Genomic DNA, 17,157 nt, shown 5'->3' with positions numbered 1-17,157 from the left:
CATCATTTTAATTTGACTTTGATCCTAATTAACTGATTCTTTTCCATTAAGGCTAGAGTTGCATGTAAAGATGGATATAATGGGGACAGGAGGTGTCACTCCCATTTCCAGGTCACTCTTCATGTTGCTGAGTGTTGAAATGCAAAAGTGTGACATCTGATGGAAATGGTGTATGTGGATCAATCTCTATCTCATGTATGATTTAAAAAATTTCCCTTTCATTTTTAAGTCTAATTTGTGGCTGTAGCTGTGAAAGTAAAGCCTTGTAGGAGCTGTGTAACACAGGCCTTGCTCCTGCATCCCCACCCTCCTTTGTCAATATAGCATAATCTCATTGTGCACCAGCCTTGCCATTCCAGTTCTGACTTTTTCCTCAGACAGCATGGTGATATTATTTATATGAACAAGTCCACACTTGGCTCTCAGCTGTAAACATTCTTTATTTTAAGACTTCACTGGGTCTTTATTAACACTAAGTGCTTCAGGGTGAACTTTAAACAAACAGCAGGATTTAGAGATTTTCAAAGACATATTAATTTTATCTAATCTTGTAGGAGATGTATCTATTAAAACTTTGCATTTTAAAGACTCACACATTGCATGGCAATAGCCCACACTACAGCATTCCAAGAGCTGTGCTGCAGTTTTCTGAATATCATGGAATAAAAATCTGAATGTTTATAAACATATTCACAAACCATTTCAACAACAGACAAGTGGGCTTTAAGACCTGCCAAAGGGGGCATAAATCAAGAGACAAAAGCAGCAAACAGTACATTGTTTCAGTTTCACTTGCAAAGGAAATCGAACCACATCTTGCTTTGCAAAGCACATCTCACAACCTGTAGCACATTAGACTTTCATTAGACACAGTTTGAGCATTCTCTGAATGTGACTTTGAAGCGTGGGGAATATTTGGGTTTTTTTTAACAACTGGCAACTGCCCAGTTGCTTTTATTTGTCATGCAGGCCCTGGCCTGGAGAGGCAGTGAGCATCTCCTGTAGCACTGAGGGCTTTCTGCTCTCAGTGCCTCAGACAGGGGCTAAATTAAGGACTGAGCTCATAGCCTACTCTGAAAGCATGCTCCCTCCAACAAATGGCAGCTGTCTTTTGGTAAGCCCTGGAGACCCAACAGCACTGAGAGAAAAGAAATATGAATAACACAAGAAAGTTGTTTGGGTTTTAATTTGCTTTCCCAGCAACATTCTGAAACACACACCAACTACTGGGAAAAGTCACATAAGCATTCACATCACTTCTGCAAAGGCAGAATATGTTACATTGCAAAATGCTTAAGAAGCCATCTTGAACAGCTGTATGTTCTAGGCTTGTGTATGTGGCATTTCCTGACCACAGTCCTTCCTCTTTTCACTCTAGACAACAAGTTTGGTGAGAGAGGAGCTGCAAGACACTGTGTTCTCAGACCACAAATACTTCCCTGTTCTACTCACCCTTCTTCCCCAACGAACGTGACATAGAGCTTATTTCTCTGCAGGTCTTTTCTCGAGTAGCCCATGATCTGGTTAAAGGCATCTTCTAACAAGTGATCTCTCCTGATGATTAATCTGAAGGGCAAAATTATTTTGAAACAGCAATTTGTGAACATGAACCACATTCAGAAACATCTATTTAGACAGCAGGATAGTAACCAGGGTGATTTCCTCCAATGCTCTTCCTTATGATTCAATAAAATGTCCTTTGTACAAAGAAGAGTAGTTTTGTTTTGTCTACCTTAGTTCTTCCTTAAAGTCTTAAGCAGAAATGTCCTAAAGCTGGGCCCCTAAGTTGAGTTTAACTGTGAGTAAGAGTCCCGTATTTTCCATAAAAATCAATCTCTTAACATAGAAAAAGATAAAACCATGGAAATTCACAGTATGATAAACCCAGAAACACACATCCCTACATTATCCTTGACGGTGGGATGGTACAAAAAGTCCAGAAGGAATAGCAGTTATTTGTACAAAACCCCACTGAAACATCTTATGTGAAAACGCAATGTACCTTCTGAAAGAAAAATTGTGAAAATGAGGAAGTGTCATGAAGATCTAAAATAAGAGGTGAAATAATCCTCCTTACTCAAATATTTTATCCTCTGCCAAAAAAATGTGTTTAATTAGTTCCCTGAAACTTCACTTGCCCTATATTCAAATGCTGCCTGTTGTGCGTGCCCATCAGACTGCAGCTGTTGCAGCCTGCAGGAAGGCAGCTGAACCCACCCCAGCCTCCTGCAAAGCCCCTCTGGCCCTGCAGAGCTCAGTGACTGCACTGAGCCATCCTGCCGAGGACGCGCAAGGGGACAGCCCAGGAACTGAGACGGCACCTGGGCAACAAGAGGACCCAGGCAGCAGTGGAAGTGTGCTGGGCCCTGCTTTGAACAGGTCAGCACTGCTGCCTGGGAAAGCAACCAGAGAAAACTTCCATTCACATGCCAAACTACAGCTTAAAAATCTACAGTGTGATGGCAAATAGGTCAGGGAAGAAAGGACAGGGAAAAAAGGGTGTAAGAAATGGAACAGATTATTACAGAGAGTGAATGCTCTCCACCAGTTATTTGCCCAAGCATTCAGGACAAAGCTTGCATAGATAAGGCTTTAACTGTTTATGATTTCATTAAATTCTAGGCAGACGTTGCTCAACCTTTGCCTCTTAAGACTTGTCTAAACAATAGCATTTTAATCCCATTTCAGTTTTGCAAAACTTCTAACAAGCTCACATGAATGAAGTCTGAGCTTTGCACAGATTTCTGCAAAATAAGAGAAGTGACTGACTGAAAGAAATAAAAAAATAGGAAACCCCTTTTTTATAATAGAGGAAATGATTAAATCATGTTCTAGTGCCTCATGGCTATGAGTTTGATAACTGGCACAAGACTTGGTAATTTACAAAATTTTGAAAGTATCTTGTGAGGATAATTATATGTAACAGCATATAATCACATGATTAGCAAATAAATGAAGGAGGGAAGACCTCACTCCAAGTACTCTACCATTCAGAGTGCTAAAATAAAAATATTAACAGTTTTTTTAAGGCAGTCCTTAAAGTTTAGTAACAGTTAATGTACGAATCCTCTTTACTAAAGAGGACTGTGGTATCAGGACAGGCAATGATGTACAAAAGATATGCCAATCTATTTTTTTTTAGTGGAAAAAGATATGAGAAAATATAACTGTTTATAACATAATGGAAAAATCCAGATGCCTCCTGTTCTGTAGGCCTCTTCCCAAAGCTTTTTTTGGCACTGTATCGATAATATTGTCTGTACAAAAACATAGCTGGAGGAAGCACAGAGGTGCTCAGAACATGCTGTGTGCTCTGCTATGAATTCCATGCTGGCATTAAGTCTTTTGTTACAGGTTTCATATTCCCAGAAATACCTGGGTAACCATAACATCTGCATTCTTTCTAATGGGAAGAAGCTTGCAGACGCGTGAGGCAAAGCACGCTGCCTGAAAAGAAATCCAGTTTCATGAGATGCACAACGTACTTCAATTTCCCTGGGCCTTGTCCATATCCTTTAGTCTCCAGCTTCCTGTAGAAGTTCCTCAACTTGGCTTCGAAGTCTCTTTTGTACGGAGCTGGAGCTCGGGCATTGGCACGCTGAGTACCTGCAGGGAGCAACAGGCAAAGAATGAGCTGAGTGACATGAACTGGTGGATGTCCCATCTGCTACTGGAAAGACTCCTTCACAGCAAAAGGTATGCATGGTATGTATTTGGTTTAGTCACCTTTATAAAGAGTAAAAGCTGCATATCTTCAATTCTGCTCTGCATCCAAGACTTTTTGGTTGCTCACTTCCTATAGTATCATCTTTCAAAAGTCAATCTTAAAAGAGCAAATCCAGGTCAATGCAAAAGATGTATTTTAAAAACAACACAAGCAACTAGAAAGACTTGACTTTTTGTTTTTCAAGTACACTTTATGTCTAACCTTTATAATAATTCATAAGGTAAATGTTCTCTTCTGGTTTTAATATTATCAGGAAAACGACAACTCAGAAATGAAGCAACAACAGACTGCACTCTGCATTGCCCCTGTTGACTACACTAAGAGGAAGAAGGAAAACATTTGGACACTCCTTAGTGGAAGTTTTTTTCCCCAGGGAAGTAACAAGGAAGAAAAATATAGGAAGAATAGAAAGAACACCAAATTTAAGTTTGTAGAACTTCTAATCTGTGGCTGCAGAAACATACAGGATAGTCATGCAATTGAATTTAATTTTGACAAACTGTTTTTGAGGGTCAATTTCTTGAAAGCAAGGAGAGATGAGAACTGCACACCAAAAAAAAAAAAAACACCTGCCCTGCAACTGCATGTACAAGTTCGGTATATGCAAATTAGGTGTTTAGTCTCATCTGTTCTGAAAATGGCCATCATTAGGACTTCCACTGCCTCTCTGGATAAATGATTTCCACCGATTTGATTGCGAGGGGCAGGGTGCCAAGGAGGCAGTTGAACTCCTTCCCTGAGTGGCTGTGTAGACATCCCACACAAAAAATTCAAAAGATGTTTAAAATTTTTCATGCTCTAAAGTACACAGAAGTTGCCAACTACTTCTCTGGATCTAGTGGTCACCTGTAATGCACTGAAAGCACAAATGAGCAGTTTAGCAGCACTTCTCTGCAGAGTTGTGGCTTTTAACTCAGTTCCGCATGCAAGTTTGCTTTTGGCTCCCGGCATGAACCGAAGCCAATCCAGAAACACTGACTGCTGCTGTGGGGAAAGGCATGGGAACGTAAGGTTTCAGGTAATACAAGAGAGGAGGTGCATCCGTTCAGCCTGTGGGCAGAGACAGGGGAAGGAGAGCAGCCACAAAGCCCATGGGTCTGACGAAAAGGCGACAGCACATCCTGCGGAAGTGGGGGCTGGAAGGAGCTGCACAGTCTATCTGTGCAGAGATCAGAAAGAGCCAGTGAGCTCACTAACAACACCGAACGCCATTGAACAGGTCTTTAAAAGACCTGTCTGACCAGAAAGACACTTGGCACTTGTTCCAGGCTGAAGTGAAGTGTGGGAGGAATAGTAAATATCACGGAACCTGCAGGGCTCCAAAAGGAGCATGAAGGACGCCTCTGGCAAAAAAGATCGTGGTCACTGATTCATCTATAGTGGTTTTCCTCTTTTACTGAGAGCACCAAGAGCTTCTAAAGGGACACTCAGCTGAAATCTCCTGAAAACTTACAGGAACAGTAAACAAGCCTTTTAACTATTGGCCTTTTCCCTCTCTTGTTTTGGTTTGGGTCAAACTATGTACAAAAACGCAGTCACCAGAAAAAGGCAACAAAAATATACTTTGATGTTAACCCCTCAAGGAAGCTGGATTTTTTTTTTTAAAGGGTACCACAAAACATGAATCTAATACCATATTACTTCATGGTCCAGAGATCAGCATCATAATGTTCTGTCAGCACATGACAAGTCCTCAGTGCAAATCAGATGCATATGCCAAGAAATTCCTGGGCAATTATAGTGATTACTTCCGCCTTGGGAACAAAAGATGTTAATGGAAGAGCTAAAAACCACCGGTGATGTGATAATCATACTTGATTTTCAAGGAGGTTATATTCTAAAGCAGATATAAAGAGTAGCTTCATGACTATTCGTCTTTTCCAAAACAGAAAGTACAAGTGATTGTGACTGATCTGAACAATGGATCCTTAACACCCCACCTCGTGCAGTGCAGCACAGCCAGCTTAGCTGATGAGAAAACACAGAGCCTCCATAGAAACATGGGCTATTTACAATTTCTCATCAAAAAAGTCATTTGTACACCAACACAAACGTGCATGCTTGCAGACTGACAGGGAGATTCAATGGTCTCTCTATATTTTTCTGTGAGCCAGAAGAAAGATTACAATTTTAGGGAGAATGAGACTAAACCCATCACTGTTCATTCTCTACTATCTGCTACTACTTTGAATAAATGAGAATATCACATGTTAAAGATTGAGTGTATTTTGTAATTACTTTGTTGGAATGAAGCTATGCCCAGCATGCTTTGGTGCATGTACCAGTGATTAAGAAATCTTAACTGTGGAAGCCAAAACTGGTTTTATTTATAAAAGACTGCAGGTTTGCAGTTGGAAGTAAGATGTATACATGCAGATCATTCCCTTCTTTTCTATAAAGGGAAACAATTGTATCCAAACCATATACATACTGCAAGTATTAATAAATGTGAATATTGTATTTCACTGCTTCGCAGAATGCCGTAAGACCATTAAAGTCTTCAGATAGTTTCTTCAGAGATATCTTACAGACGTCCTTTGTCCAACAGCAGGAAAAGCTACCACATGTTTATGAATGCATTTAATCTGATTCCATGAAAAGGCAAAGCTTTTTGTTACTGTGGACTGGGAAATGCCCATGAAAATCACAGTATCTTTTTCTGATAAAAACTTCTTGCTGTCTGGAAATACCTAGAGTTGCTTACACCCTAAATGTTCTCTATTTATCTATGCTTTTCTTACCAAATTTGTAGAACCCCCCTTAAGCCACTTCTGATTTGTATATTATCTTGAGGAAACTAAGCATAGCAACATATATCAACGTGGTTTTCAAATGGAACTTGTCATACTTGCAATAATTTAGTTCTGATCTGCAACTCAGAATCTGAAATATTGGTTTCCTTCCGTTCTGACGTGAATATTTAGACAGCTGCAGTATGCTGTGTTGTGAACTCATGTTAAAGTATAACGAGCTGGCTTTTATACATAAAATTGTCCCTATTAAAATTGCCATTTTGATATACAGGTATTAGATCTATACTTTTAATTCTCCAGGCATCAAGATGATGGCATAAGCAGTCACTTAGTTGTTTCACATCAGTGAGAAACAAGTCTGAATGTTTTTTTACAAGTCAGAACAAAATCACAACCCCTGAAATTGCAATACACCCAGCAAAGAATTTTGTGAGCCCAAGGCAAAAGTTCAAGTCTGACAGCCAAATGCAATTGTACGTGTTGACTTTGCCCAAAAATAGTTCTAGATCTTTGTCTTATCAAGGATGAGAAGTGGTTTCATGGAGCCCCTGCAGAAGCTTTGCCTGAGCAACTTACCTGGAGAGTTCTGAGGTGAAGACACCGGCGAGCCTCGTGGGGACTGGCAATAACTAGGATGAAGTAAGGCATGTGGCGGCACATATGACATTATTTCCTCCTCAAACAAGCTGGAAAAAAGGAGCAAAGAAGAAAGAATACATTTATTGAATAATTGGCAGGTGTCACTTTCTAGGAATAAATCTCTAGTTATTAACCTGCTTTCTTTGGAAGTCACTTACCTGTTTCTACTGTGCACACTTAAGAGTGCTACGAAATATTTTACTGCCATTTCCTCAAGCAGATTTTGAAAGTACTGGGAAGGAGTAACTGCTATATGGGTATTTGTTCTCAAGGTTAAAATATAGTTAATCAGCCTTGAAAAATCATGGGCCTCCCTATTTTTTTTTTTTTTTAATGTTCTCATTACAAAGGGGTCAATAACTTTATTCAGAAACATTCTAAGCCTCCAGGATTAAGAGTCACATCTGAACTTGTTAAGTATATTGACTGGTAAGCTTGTTAGCATAACATTTGATGTTTAATAACACTCCTGCTGAACCAGGTATCACATCTAGCGTGTTCAAGCTCAGTTACTTCATGCTTCATCTATTATTGATACACAACTTTTAACGGAAAAAAACCCAAACATTTTGCAGCCTAATAACTGCATGTGTGTGTGAGTATGTATGCATATATAAATATATTAAAATTTCAGTCTTTTCCCAAATTTGACACAAGCAAATCCAAAAAGGGACAGAATATCTAATGTCAGAATGGATCTGGTATCAAAAGGTACTCTGAATGTGAAACATGACACAAATAAACTGCTGCAATAGTACGCAAAAATTACTTTCAAAAATTGAGCTATAGAAAGAACTGCAAGCCAATCTTATACTACCCAACGCAATGAAAACAACATTCAAATGAAAGATGTTTTTTACTAAGTCTGTTCACCAAACAAGTATCTAGACTTTTTTTTACATGGATTTTTTTTAAATGGGTCCTTTCTGACAGTTCTTTTTGCAGTCATGGCCATGTGGTGTTTTCCTTCAAGTTACACATAAAAATCTTAAAAAGTTTTTTAAGAAACAATATTTACATTTCAAAAAGGCCCAAAGACAGATTTAAAATGAGATTTTTTTTTAATAGCTGTAATAATTTGGAGATTTAGGGACCAGAAAGGATTATCAATATGCAACCTGGCCTCAAAATACAATTACTAATGTCAATTCTATTTCACTAGATTCCATTTTAAAGGTATCTGTGAATTTCTTGATGCACTTTTACAGTGGATGAGAGCACAGTATTAAGACAAAAGGGTTTAATTTTAGCAAAAAATCTGCCTGATTTTTGGTAATAGCTTAAATGAAAACTACTAAAGAATCAGCTTTCCATTTCCTGAAGTCTGTAAGAATATTGCCTTTACTAAAGAGGACAATGCTTGACAGCACAATGAAGAGGCAAGAGAGACATTAAGTAATAAAAACACCTCTCAAGTATCTGCCTTTACAAACCAGACCTTCCCAAAGCACAGAATTAAACAGATGCAGTCTAAAAGTAGCACAAGGCACAGAATAAAGGTCTGAGCTGTATCACCTTTCTAAGCATCAGGGCTGGATGCAACAGGACAATTAAAGGTGGTCTGGGCAAATCCATATAAATCACAAGCACAGTGGTCTCGCACCTGCCTTTCAGATTCCATTGTCCTATGAAAAGTGTGAACTTCAACTAGCATCTAGAACTGAACATGATGAAAATAAAACCTGAGCCTTGAGCTGTAGCTCTCCCAGCTGCAAGTCCAGGGACTGAAGGGGAAATGACTGGGTGACACCATCAGCACACACTGCTCCCTGAAAGCTCCTGAGCAGCTGCCACAGAGAGTTCCACATGTGCAGGGGCAGCAGCAGTGCCTACCTGAGTAACATGACAAGGTCTGCATCACTGGATAAACGCACCAGCCCAGGTGTTCCCTCTGTCCGGATGAACTGGATCTTCTCCCTGTGCAAGCAAAAAAGGCTTTCAAAATACCTTTTGCAAATAAGGCATCAATGTGTACCGCAGCAACAAGTACAGAGTGTATCAGAAATCTCTGGGTTATGGTTTTCTCTACTTTTTTTCCCTGCCAAACCAAGTCCATGTGAGCAGTAAAATATTGTTCTGAGGAAGGATGCTCCCGTTGCCCTCATGCTCTTGGCAGGTAGTACATTCACCCAAAGAGTAAAAAAAAAAATCCCTCAAATTCGCACTCCAGTCCATTTCTCTGAATTCAAAGTAGGAGGCTGAAACCTGTAAAAGGACATTCCTACTGTGAAAGTGAACTCTTTAAAGAGTGCACTGTCTCTTCTGAATCTCAGTACAAATGCAAGCCCTACATTACAATGTGTACTCATGAATTTAAAGCCAGCGTTTGCATACCACACTGCACTTGAGATATCTTCCAGTAAAAAAATCGTATTATTTCTCCCCTCTATTTTATCCAAGCACACATCCTTTCTCCTAGACTCAGTTTGGTCACTGTTATGGAATCTACGCATCCTAAGTTCTGAGAATGGTTACACACAGAATTTTAGGATCTGTACTGAATATAAGTCCTTGGATTCCTATTCTTTTTCTCTGCTGATCCTTTCCCTGTATTCTGAAATACAAGTACATCCTTCACCTTCTTTCTTTATCAGTATGATAGTACAGTAGAGATAAATTCTAATTTGGCTTTACACTTCTGGAGGAAAAGAAAACAAGAACCAAACCCATGTAGTAAAACCTGTCCCAAATCTAAAGGAGAAAACTCCCAAACAGAAAAGTAAAGACCTCTGTATAAGAACAGCAGCATTAGCTCAGCACAAAGATTATGTCTACCCCTTATCCTATTACCAGCAATGACAAGAAAGTCAAAAACACTCCATACAATTGGCAGGGCAGGGACATCTGGACACTTCCAGATCCCACTTCACATTAGTGCCCAAATGGCAAGACTGGAGGAAATAAATGGTGGATTACGAAATATATTTTAGCATTCGGTTGGCAGCAACACCGGAAACCAGAAGGCCATTTTCTGGGTTAACTAATATATGCAGCCTTCCAAATGAATGCAATCCATGACTTCCTGGGGCTGCCAGTGAGAGTTGTGATTTCAGTGTTATTTCTTTAATATATGTGCTTTTTACCTTCCATCAAGCTATAAATTATATTTAATGTATAACAGGTGCCTTTGCCTGAAGCCCTTTACATTATTTAGCAGCCTCTCAGATTTACCTGCAGTGGCTTGGAAGAAGATTTAATCTTGGCAACATGCATGATAAAGATATGGTAAAGTATAATGCTCTCACTCCACCATCAGACCTCTGAACAGCAACTTTCTACATGTAGCATACTTTCATTTTATACTTTAATAGACTCTCAACTTCTTATTTCTTCTTTCTCTAAGGGAATGAGAAATTATTTTAGACAGAAAATGTCAGAGATCTTTTCAAATTATCTTGGTCCTTTTTCACTGGCCAGATACTAATTTTCCTCTTCACCTATGTAATAATTACCATAATATTAAAAAGAATAATATTTAATATCATTATCATTTCACTTCAACTGCACCGAGGTCCTCAAAGGAAGAGATTACTGGCAGTTGGACTAATCGCTATAAAAAAAAATTATACAAAGAATTTATACTGAAGGATTTTAGTTAGGTCTTAATTTATTAAGTGTTATAACAATGTCCATGGAGTTGCTTAGTCTCACAATGTGTCAAATAGACATGGATTCCAATAATTTCCTAAATCAGGGTCTTAAAACACTAAACAGGAAAAATAAAACTAGGATCTTTATAGAAATTAAAATGTTACTGGAGCATCAGCTTTAGAAGGATATAGGAGAGAAATAATGGAAGACAATATACCTTAATCAAAATACTAATTTCAAATACTAAAATTAGAATGGAACCATTCAGCTTAAGAGAATGGCTTTTCTGACCAATCACATTCAATGTAAAATAAAACTATGTTCATTAAAATCCCCAATCATTCTGCTGAAGAAAGTCAGTTAAGGCATATATCTTCAGTCTCCTTCCAAATTAAATGTACAGAAGGACATATAATCTCAAGTAAATTAGGAGGTACAGAAAACAGTATCTTTTCTCCTTTGATCTTTCACTTTTAACCCGAAATCCATCTTTTCTTGAGAAAGTCTCAGTTTGTGGGAAATTATGAATCTGTAATCAGGAAGCAAGGTTCTACTAGAAGCAGAATCGGGGAATACCAACAAGCCTTGTGAACAATTTGAACTCTAATTTGTTAAAAAAACCCACAACACACATGAAGAAAATTACACCGATTGCTATCAGACTGAAGGAAATCAAGCACCCTGGGAAAAAGAATATGAAGCAATAAAACTACAAGCAACCAGAAGTTGTTTGTATACTACATCCCAGCAGATTTCAAACCAAGCCTGGTGGGAAAAACTTGCCCGCAGTGATATGGGCACAAGTGTTTTGACATGCTGAGAACTGTAGATTTCTGCTGTATTTTCTAGAGAGTTTGTATTCTGCTAGTATGTTGTTTCAGGTTTGGCAGCTAGAATTTCTTTAGAAGGTAAACCACATCTTTAACACAGAAGTCACATCACAAAACTTGTTATACGACACAAGGAAACTGCAAAACAGGGCAGCTTGCTGAAGTTTGGGAACTTGAAGGACACAGAAGAAAAGGGATCAGTAAGTAACACAGAACAGAAGAAAAATGAGTACCAGTGCTGGCTGCCATGCCAGCCAGTGGGTAGGCCTCTGGAACACAGCACTGCACAGGACAGGCTGCCAACAATCAAACCAATCTTTTAAATGTAGTGTCCAAGGAAGAACAGATACATTCATTTCAGTTCTGGTCACTACTATCCAAGTTGCTGGTGTTTCCATTTCCAAGTCTAAACATATGAGGGAATTACAACAACCACACAACAAAGATCATCCTTCCTCAGATCTTGCTGCACTGTGCACAAACCTGTAGATATTCAATTTTGTAAATTTTGGAGAGACATCAAAAATTCTGATTAATATAAGATTACCTCCAGACGTCATGAGGTCAGAACAGCCTTTCTCTAAAGGTGCTTTGCAAAGATAAGGACAAATCCAAATGCCATTCTGCCTCATGCTCCCAGCTGAATGAACAGGCACATTTGCTGTGCCATCCAGCTGTCTTGGCACATTAGGAAGACATCAAAAAATCTCTTACGTTAGTTGTTCCAAACATTTTCTTGTAGGTACCTTTATTTGATAATTAAACATTACCTCTGTTCTCATCAACCTTGTTATAGTAGGCTGTTACACAGAAACACAGTAAACAACTATTTCCCACAGCTTTATGAATATGTTTGAATGCACCAGAAGTCTAAAATCTGTTATGTTCCACTGTTAACTAAGGAAAGTAGCTAATTGTAACTAACATTTTTTACTGCAATGGGAATAGCAAACTTCACTAATTTTCTTACCTGAGTGAATGATTCCTGGTAAGATCTGGTTGGCGCTCTTGTAGAATTTCAAAGATATTGGGCTGCCGCAAAAATGCAACTATCTTGTCATTGTAAGCTGAAAATATTAACAAAAATATCATGCTGAAACAAGGAGATCCCAAAATAAAGGATGCCATTCCTTTTGAGTCTTCAACAATAATGACACACTTCACCTTCACAGTTTTAAGTTTAGAAGTATTGGGTTGATGCTGTCGTATGTAAGGCTACTAATTCTATTGTCTTTTAAGGAACACACTTTTTATGATTATAAACCAAATCTCATTGTGACATATCCTTTCCACTGCTAACAGCTATAATTCTGTTAGCAATTTCTATTATATTTTAGCACTCACACTCTTAGCTAAGGTCAAACCAGAATATTTACTGTTAGTATAAAATTGCAGGGACCTTGGTTTTCACTGCATCTATTCTCACAACTTAAGCAGCCATTGGAAACACCCGTATCAAATCCTCATTAATGGCTGAGCCTGTGAAGCATGCACACCATGTCCAAGGCAAGGGGGAGGATTTAAACAGACAGAGGTTTTCAAGTAAACATGCCACAGTACAAAGAGTCAGAGTCAATCGGATTAATTTATCTTGATTTAGCACAATGTGACAGCTGTTAGATTTAACAAGCTACATTCTGTACGTGGTGGCACAGAAGTCAGTAACTCTGTGTATGTAACTGAGAACAGAAGTTAAGCTAATGGCTAATTCCAAGCTGATTAACACTTTCTGTAATCCTGCCAAAATAGATGCTCACAAGTTGTGGAAAAGAAAAAAAAAGTTAAGTATCTCTGGGAACACATGGAGTTCAATTAGGACCCAATCTGACTCCCTGGCTTCAGTTCATCCTGTGAGCACACAGAGTATGTGAGCTAGGAAGGTAAAATCCATCAGTTATTTGGTTCTGCACGCTTCCAGCTCTGAAAGTTCCAACTGAACACTGGGGAAATGCTGATGGACAGAAGCCATAACAAATGGCAACCTCTAGTCATCCCAAGTGAATGGAAACCCCAGCAGTGCACACTGCCATGAGCCCTCAGTGATGGAAAACTCCTCCGAGCAGAGGCTGGATGCTGACGTACCCACTGGAACCACATCCTGGTACTGAGCTCTGCTGACTGTGTTAAATGTGCTGGATGGTCTTGGCAAAACTGGGGGTCCTGAATGACGGGAGTCCTCTCCGACCTGAAAACGTGCAAGTAACCACAGTGAGTGTCTGTGCCAGCACAAGCACTCGGGTACAGAAAAGTGAGAATTTATACGGCTTAGAACCAAGCACATACGTCAAGGCTTTGCTTGATCACTACCCCCAGTAACCACTGCAGCAGGAAGCAGCTGAGCTGTTAGGACAGGTACTAGCAAAACATTATTTAGCATACTGGGCCCATTAATAGGAAGAATCAAAACTGATGCAAAATTTACTGCTAATTTTAAACAGTCCCATTCTGAAAAGAGACCAAAAAATTAAAACTGGGATACCTTTTTTGATTTTGTAATTTTATTTTGTCTTTTGTAATTAATAGACATCTTTATCTATATGAAACATTCTGGAAACCAAATTCTGCTCCTTCATTAGCACCTCTATTACCTCTGTGCATAAATGCAGTTTCCCTAAATTTGAAGTGGAAAGATGTTTGTGGCTGAAGCCTCAAAGGAGAATAAAGAAATGAGTTCACATTCAGGCAAGTCAAACAAGCCCAAAATTGGTAAAAACGCGGCTCCTAGAATAATTCAGAAACACTGTTCTGTTTTTCTTGTATTCACCTTCTGGACTTGAAAAAAACTGCATGTGAACAATTTTTAGGGTAGAACCACAAAATAAAATTGTTCTTAGAGGCATTTGTTATGTTAGGGCAACTGCTGCAGTTTACTGCACCAGGAGGTTTCAGACGTTTCTCAGAACTCAGTATTTTATCTCTATAAAACATTTGGTCAACCTCTTTTTCATCCTGCTAGACCTCTTTGTTTACTTCTCCATTTATCTGCCTACATGTAATTGTTAGCATTTGAACTGCACTCCCAAGCTTCAAAGATCTATAAAACATCTAACTGCAAAAGATCAAATAATTATACAAGGTTGCTTTTGAATCCAATCTTTGAAATCACAAAGCAGCAAAAGTCCCGAGATATCTCCCGAGACCTTTTTGCTCTCTCATAATATTCTTTCAGAAAAATGAAGAATTATTTCCTGTTAGGCAATGTGCTGGAAAAGGAATGCCATTATTATTAGCTCCAGCTTCACGCTGCAGTTCAGCTTTAGCTAAAAAGGCATTCCTTACACTGGTTCATGTTTGCTTTAGAGCATCTCCCTGTAAAAACTGGGTCAGTGGCTTCAAAACATCAAAGTTCATGGCAAGTTAAAGCCAAAGAAAGTATTTCCTTTTTTTTTTTCATTAAGTACTCATCTTTTGCAATAATGTACGGTTCCTTTATGCAGTAGCTTAAAAATAGGGAAAAAAATACATATATTCAATATGCAATACATAAGCTCTAAAGTGCAGAGGAAAAACTGGTGTTCAGGTTCATACATACATAAAAGAACATCATTGCATCATTAATCCTAGAATGGTAATACTGTATTGAATTGCTATGCTTGATATTCCTATCTGGAATTATACCTCAATTCAAGTTACAATTGTAACAATATCAAGGAAACACTTCCAAAAGGGCACACTGAAACATGGTTTAAGAAATTTCATGCATCTAGATGGAGTTGGAAATTTTGACAGGTAAGCATTTTGACTATGTATGTGCAATATATACAACCATTTCTTGTTGGATAAACTATACTTATTTTGCAGCATTGACAACTTCAGCAACATGGTCGGCACAAATACCTGTTTTAAGTGCAGAGCTACTGGATTAAAGAAAGATAATTTGAATGCATATTGGGTAAAGTCAAGAAAAAAAAAATATTTCTGCTCTGCTACAAATCAATAACAACAGAAATAGTTTACCTTATTCAAGATCTAAATAGCTATATGAAGGCATATAGCTTCTTGCCTTATACACAACATCACCAAACTGATGGAAAATGGTACTTAAAACCATTTGCAAAATATACTTGATACTGGAGGGGGGCTGACTAAGCCATGTTCACACAGGATGTGACAAGACATGCAGCCAATGCTGTGGCACTTGCTGCAGCTCAGTGGAAGCCCTGTTAGAGAAGCGGCAGACAAGATTCGTGTTTGCTCTGAAACAGAGGCCTGGCAGACCTTCATCTGCCACAAGACTGAGCTAAGAAAAGGATAAATCAAAGCATTTCTCTTGCTATTCTGAACTGTATTATTTTTAGTTCCAGGCATAGAATAGCCCTCTCCTGAAAAGACAACCTACAGCCAACAGTATGGAGGCTTTAAAATGAAGTACAACTGAAGTCCAAGTCACTGCACATACACAAGGTTACAAGTATAAGGAAGTGACAACAATATGGGGCCTGCCAGTGAAAATGGTGCACAAAAACATAACAAAATAGTATTTTCCATGTACTTCTGATCAGAAAGTACAGATGAAATACATATTCAAAGGCATATAACAGTCTGATAAAGCTGTATGTGGTATGATTTTTTTACACTTCATGGGAAAGTTGCAGAACTAGATGTATAGTCACACATGAATCTTTTCCCCCCTCTTATTTTGCACAGTTACATATGAACACACTCGGCAGACACCATGCTAGACAATACACAGTTTGTCAGTGAAAGACTAGATACAGGAATCAGCAATCTGTAATCAGATGCTCTCCTGTGGTTAAGTGGGGTTACTGCGGATTCAAAATAAAAACTCCTGTTTCATATTTTTCCTCTGAATTCATACATGTTAAAAGCAACAATGGCTAGCAGAAAATATAATAAATCCTCACAGAAGACTGGTGCACTGTTAGAGAAGAATCATGCTCCTCCCCACATGGAATGATGTGGAAGAGGGAGGGGGTGCTCCCGAGGAGGAGGCCCAGACCCCACTCACCTCCCCCGCACTGTGGCTGCGCTGCCGGGTCAGGTGCTGCCGATGGACCAGCGCGCTGGTGGGCCTGCTGCTCTGCAAGGGCAGCCGCGGGTCGATGAACGTCGTGGTGCGCGAGTTGTGGTCCACAAAGAAAGCCTGCAGAAGGACACAGAAGACAGAATTCATCAACGCTTTTTTTATTCATTAGGTCTGAGGTTAATGTCTATTGGGGATCCAGGTTTCATTGATCAGGTGGGGCTGTGGAAAGTCTGTTACTGTGACTTCCATTTCCTTTCTGCAAAAGGAGGACAACACTTTTCCATCCGACCCAAAGGGATGAACTGTTGATTGTCTTACTTTGTTCGTGTCTATATAAAGTCCTTTGAAATTCTCATCTGACAAGCATCAGAAGCGGGAAGCTTTATTATGACTGTCAAGAAGAGAAGACTTGGATATTTAATAAAAGTAATCCTGGTGTATTCTCCTTTTCATTCCTTTATAAGCATCTAAAAAGGTGTCATTAAGTGGCAAACCCATTACCTTTTGTGAAGTATTTACCATATAATTATGAACAAAATTGGCTGTATGTATGTCAAGTGTATGCTTGCATCCAGTGATGAACTATGATTACAGACCAACAGGCATTTTTGCCGTATTTCTGCTACAACT

The 17,157-nt window shown here is 38.9% G+C and overlaps 1 protein-coding gene across 6 annotated transcripts in view; it reads right to left on the bottom strand.

Annotated features, from left to right (window-relative positions):
• Nucleotides 1–17,157, bottom strand: part of HECW2 (HECT, C2 and WW domain containing E3 ubiquitin protein ligase 2) — a 174,901-nt gene that overhangs the window by 24,953 nt on the left and 132,791 nt on the right. For all 6 annotated transcript variants that reach the window (XM_068196277.1, XM_068196278.1, XM_068196279.1 and 3 more), the window contains 7 exons: nt 16,510–16,644; nt 13,623–13,725; nt 12,511–12,607; nt 8,953–9,036; nt 7,057–7,166; nt 3,486–3,606; nt 1,453–1,566 (listed from right to left, as the gene is read on the bottom strand). In XM_068196277.1, coding sequence (XP_068052378.1) covers nt 1,453–1,566; nt 3,486–3,606; nt 7,057–7,166; nt 8,953–9,036; nt 12,511–12,607; nt 13,623–13,725; nt 16,510–16,644 — 764 coding nt within the window. The remainder of the gene's footprint in view (nt 1–1,452; nt 1,567–3,485; nt 3,607–7,056; nt 7,167–8,952; nt 9,037–12,510; nt 12,608–13,622; nt 13,726–16,509; nt 16,645–17,157) is intronic.

The sequence above is a fragment of the Anomalospiza imberbis genome, chromosome 7 (genome assembly GCF_031753505.1).
Source record: "Anomalospiza imberbis isolate Cuckoo-Finch-1a 21T00152 chromosome 7, ASM3175350v1, whole genome shotgun sequence".
Classification (NCBI taxonomy): Eukaryota; Metazoa; Chordata; class Aves; order Passeriformes; family Viduidae; genus Anomalospiza; species Anomalospiza imberbis.
This window is presented reverse-complemented; position numbering and strand designations above follow the sequence as displayed.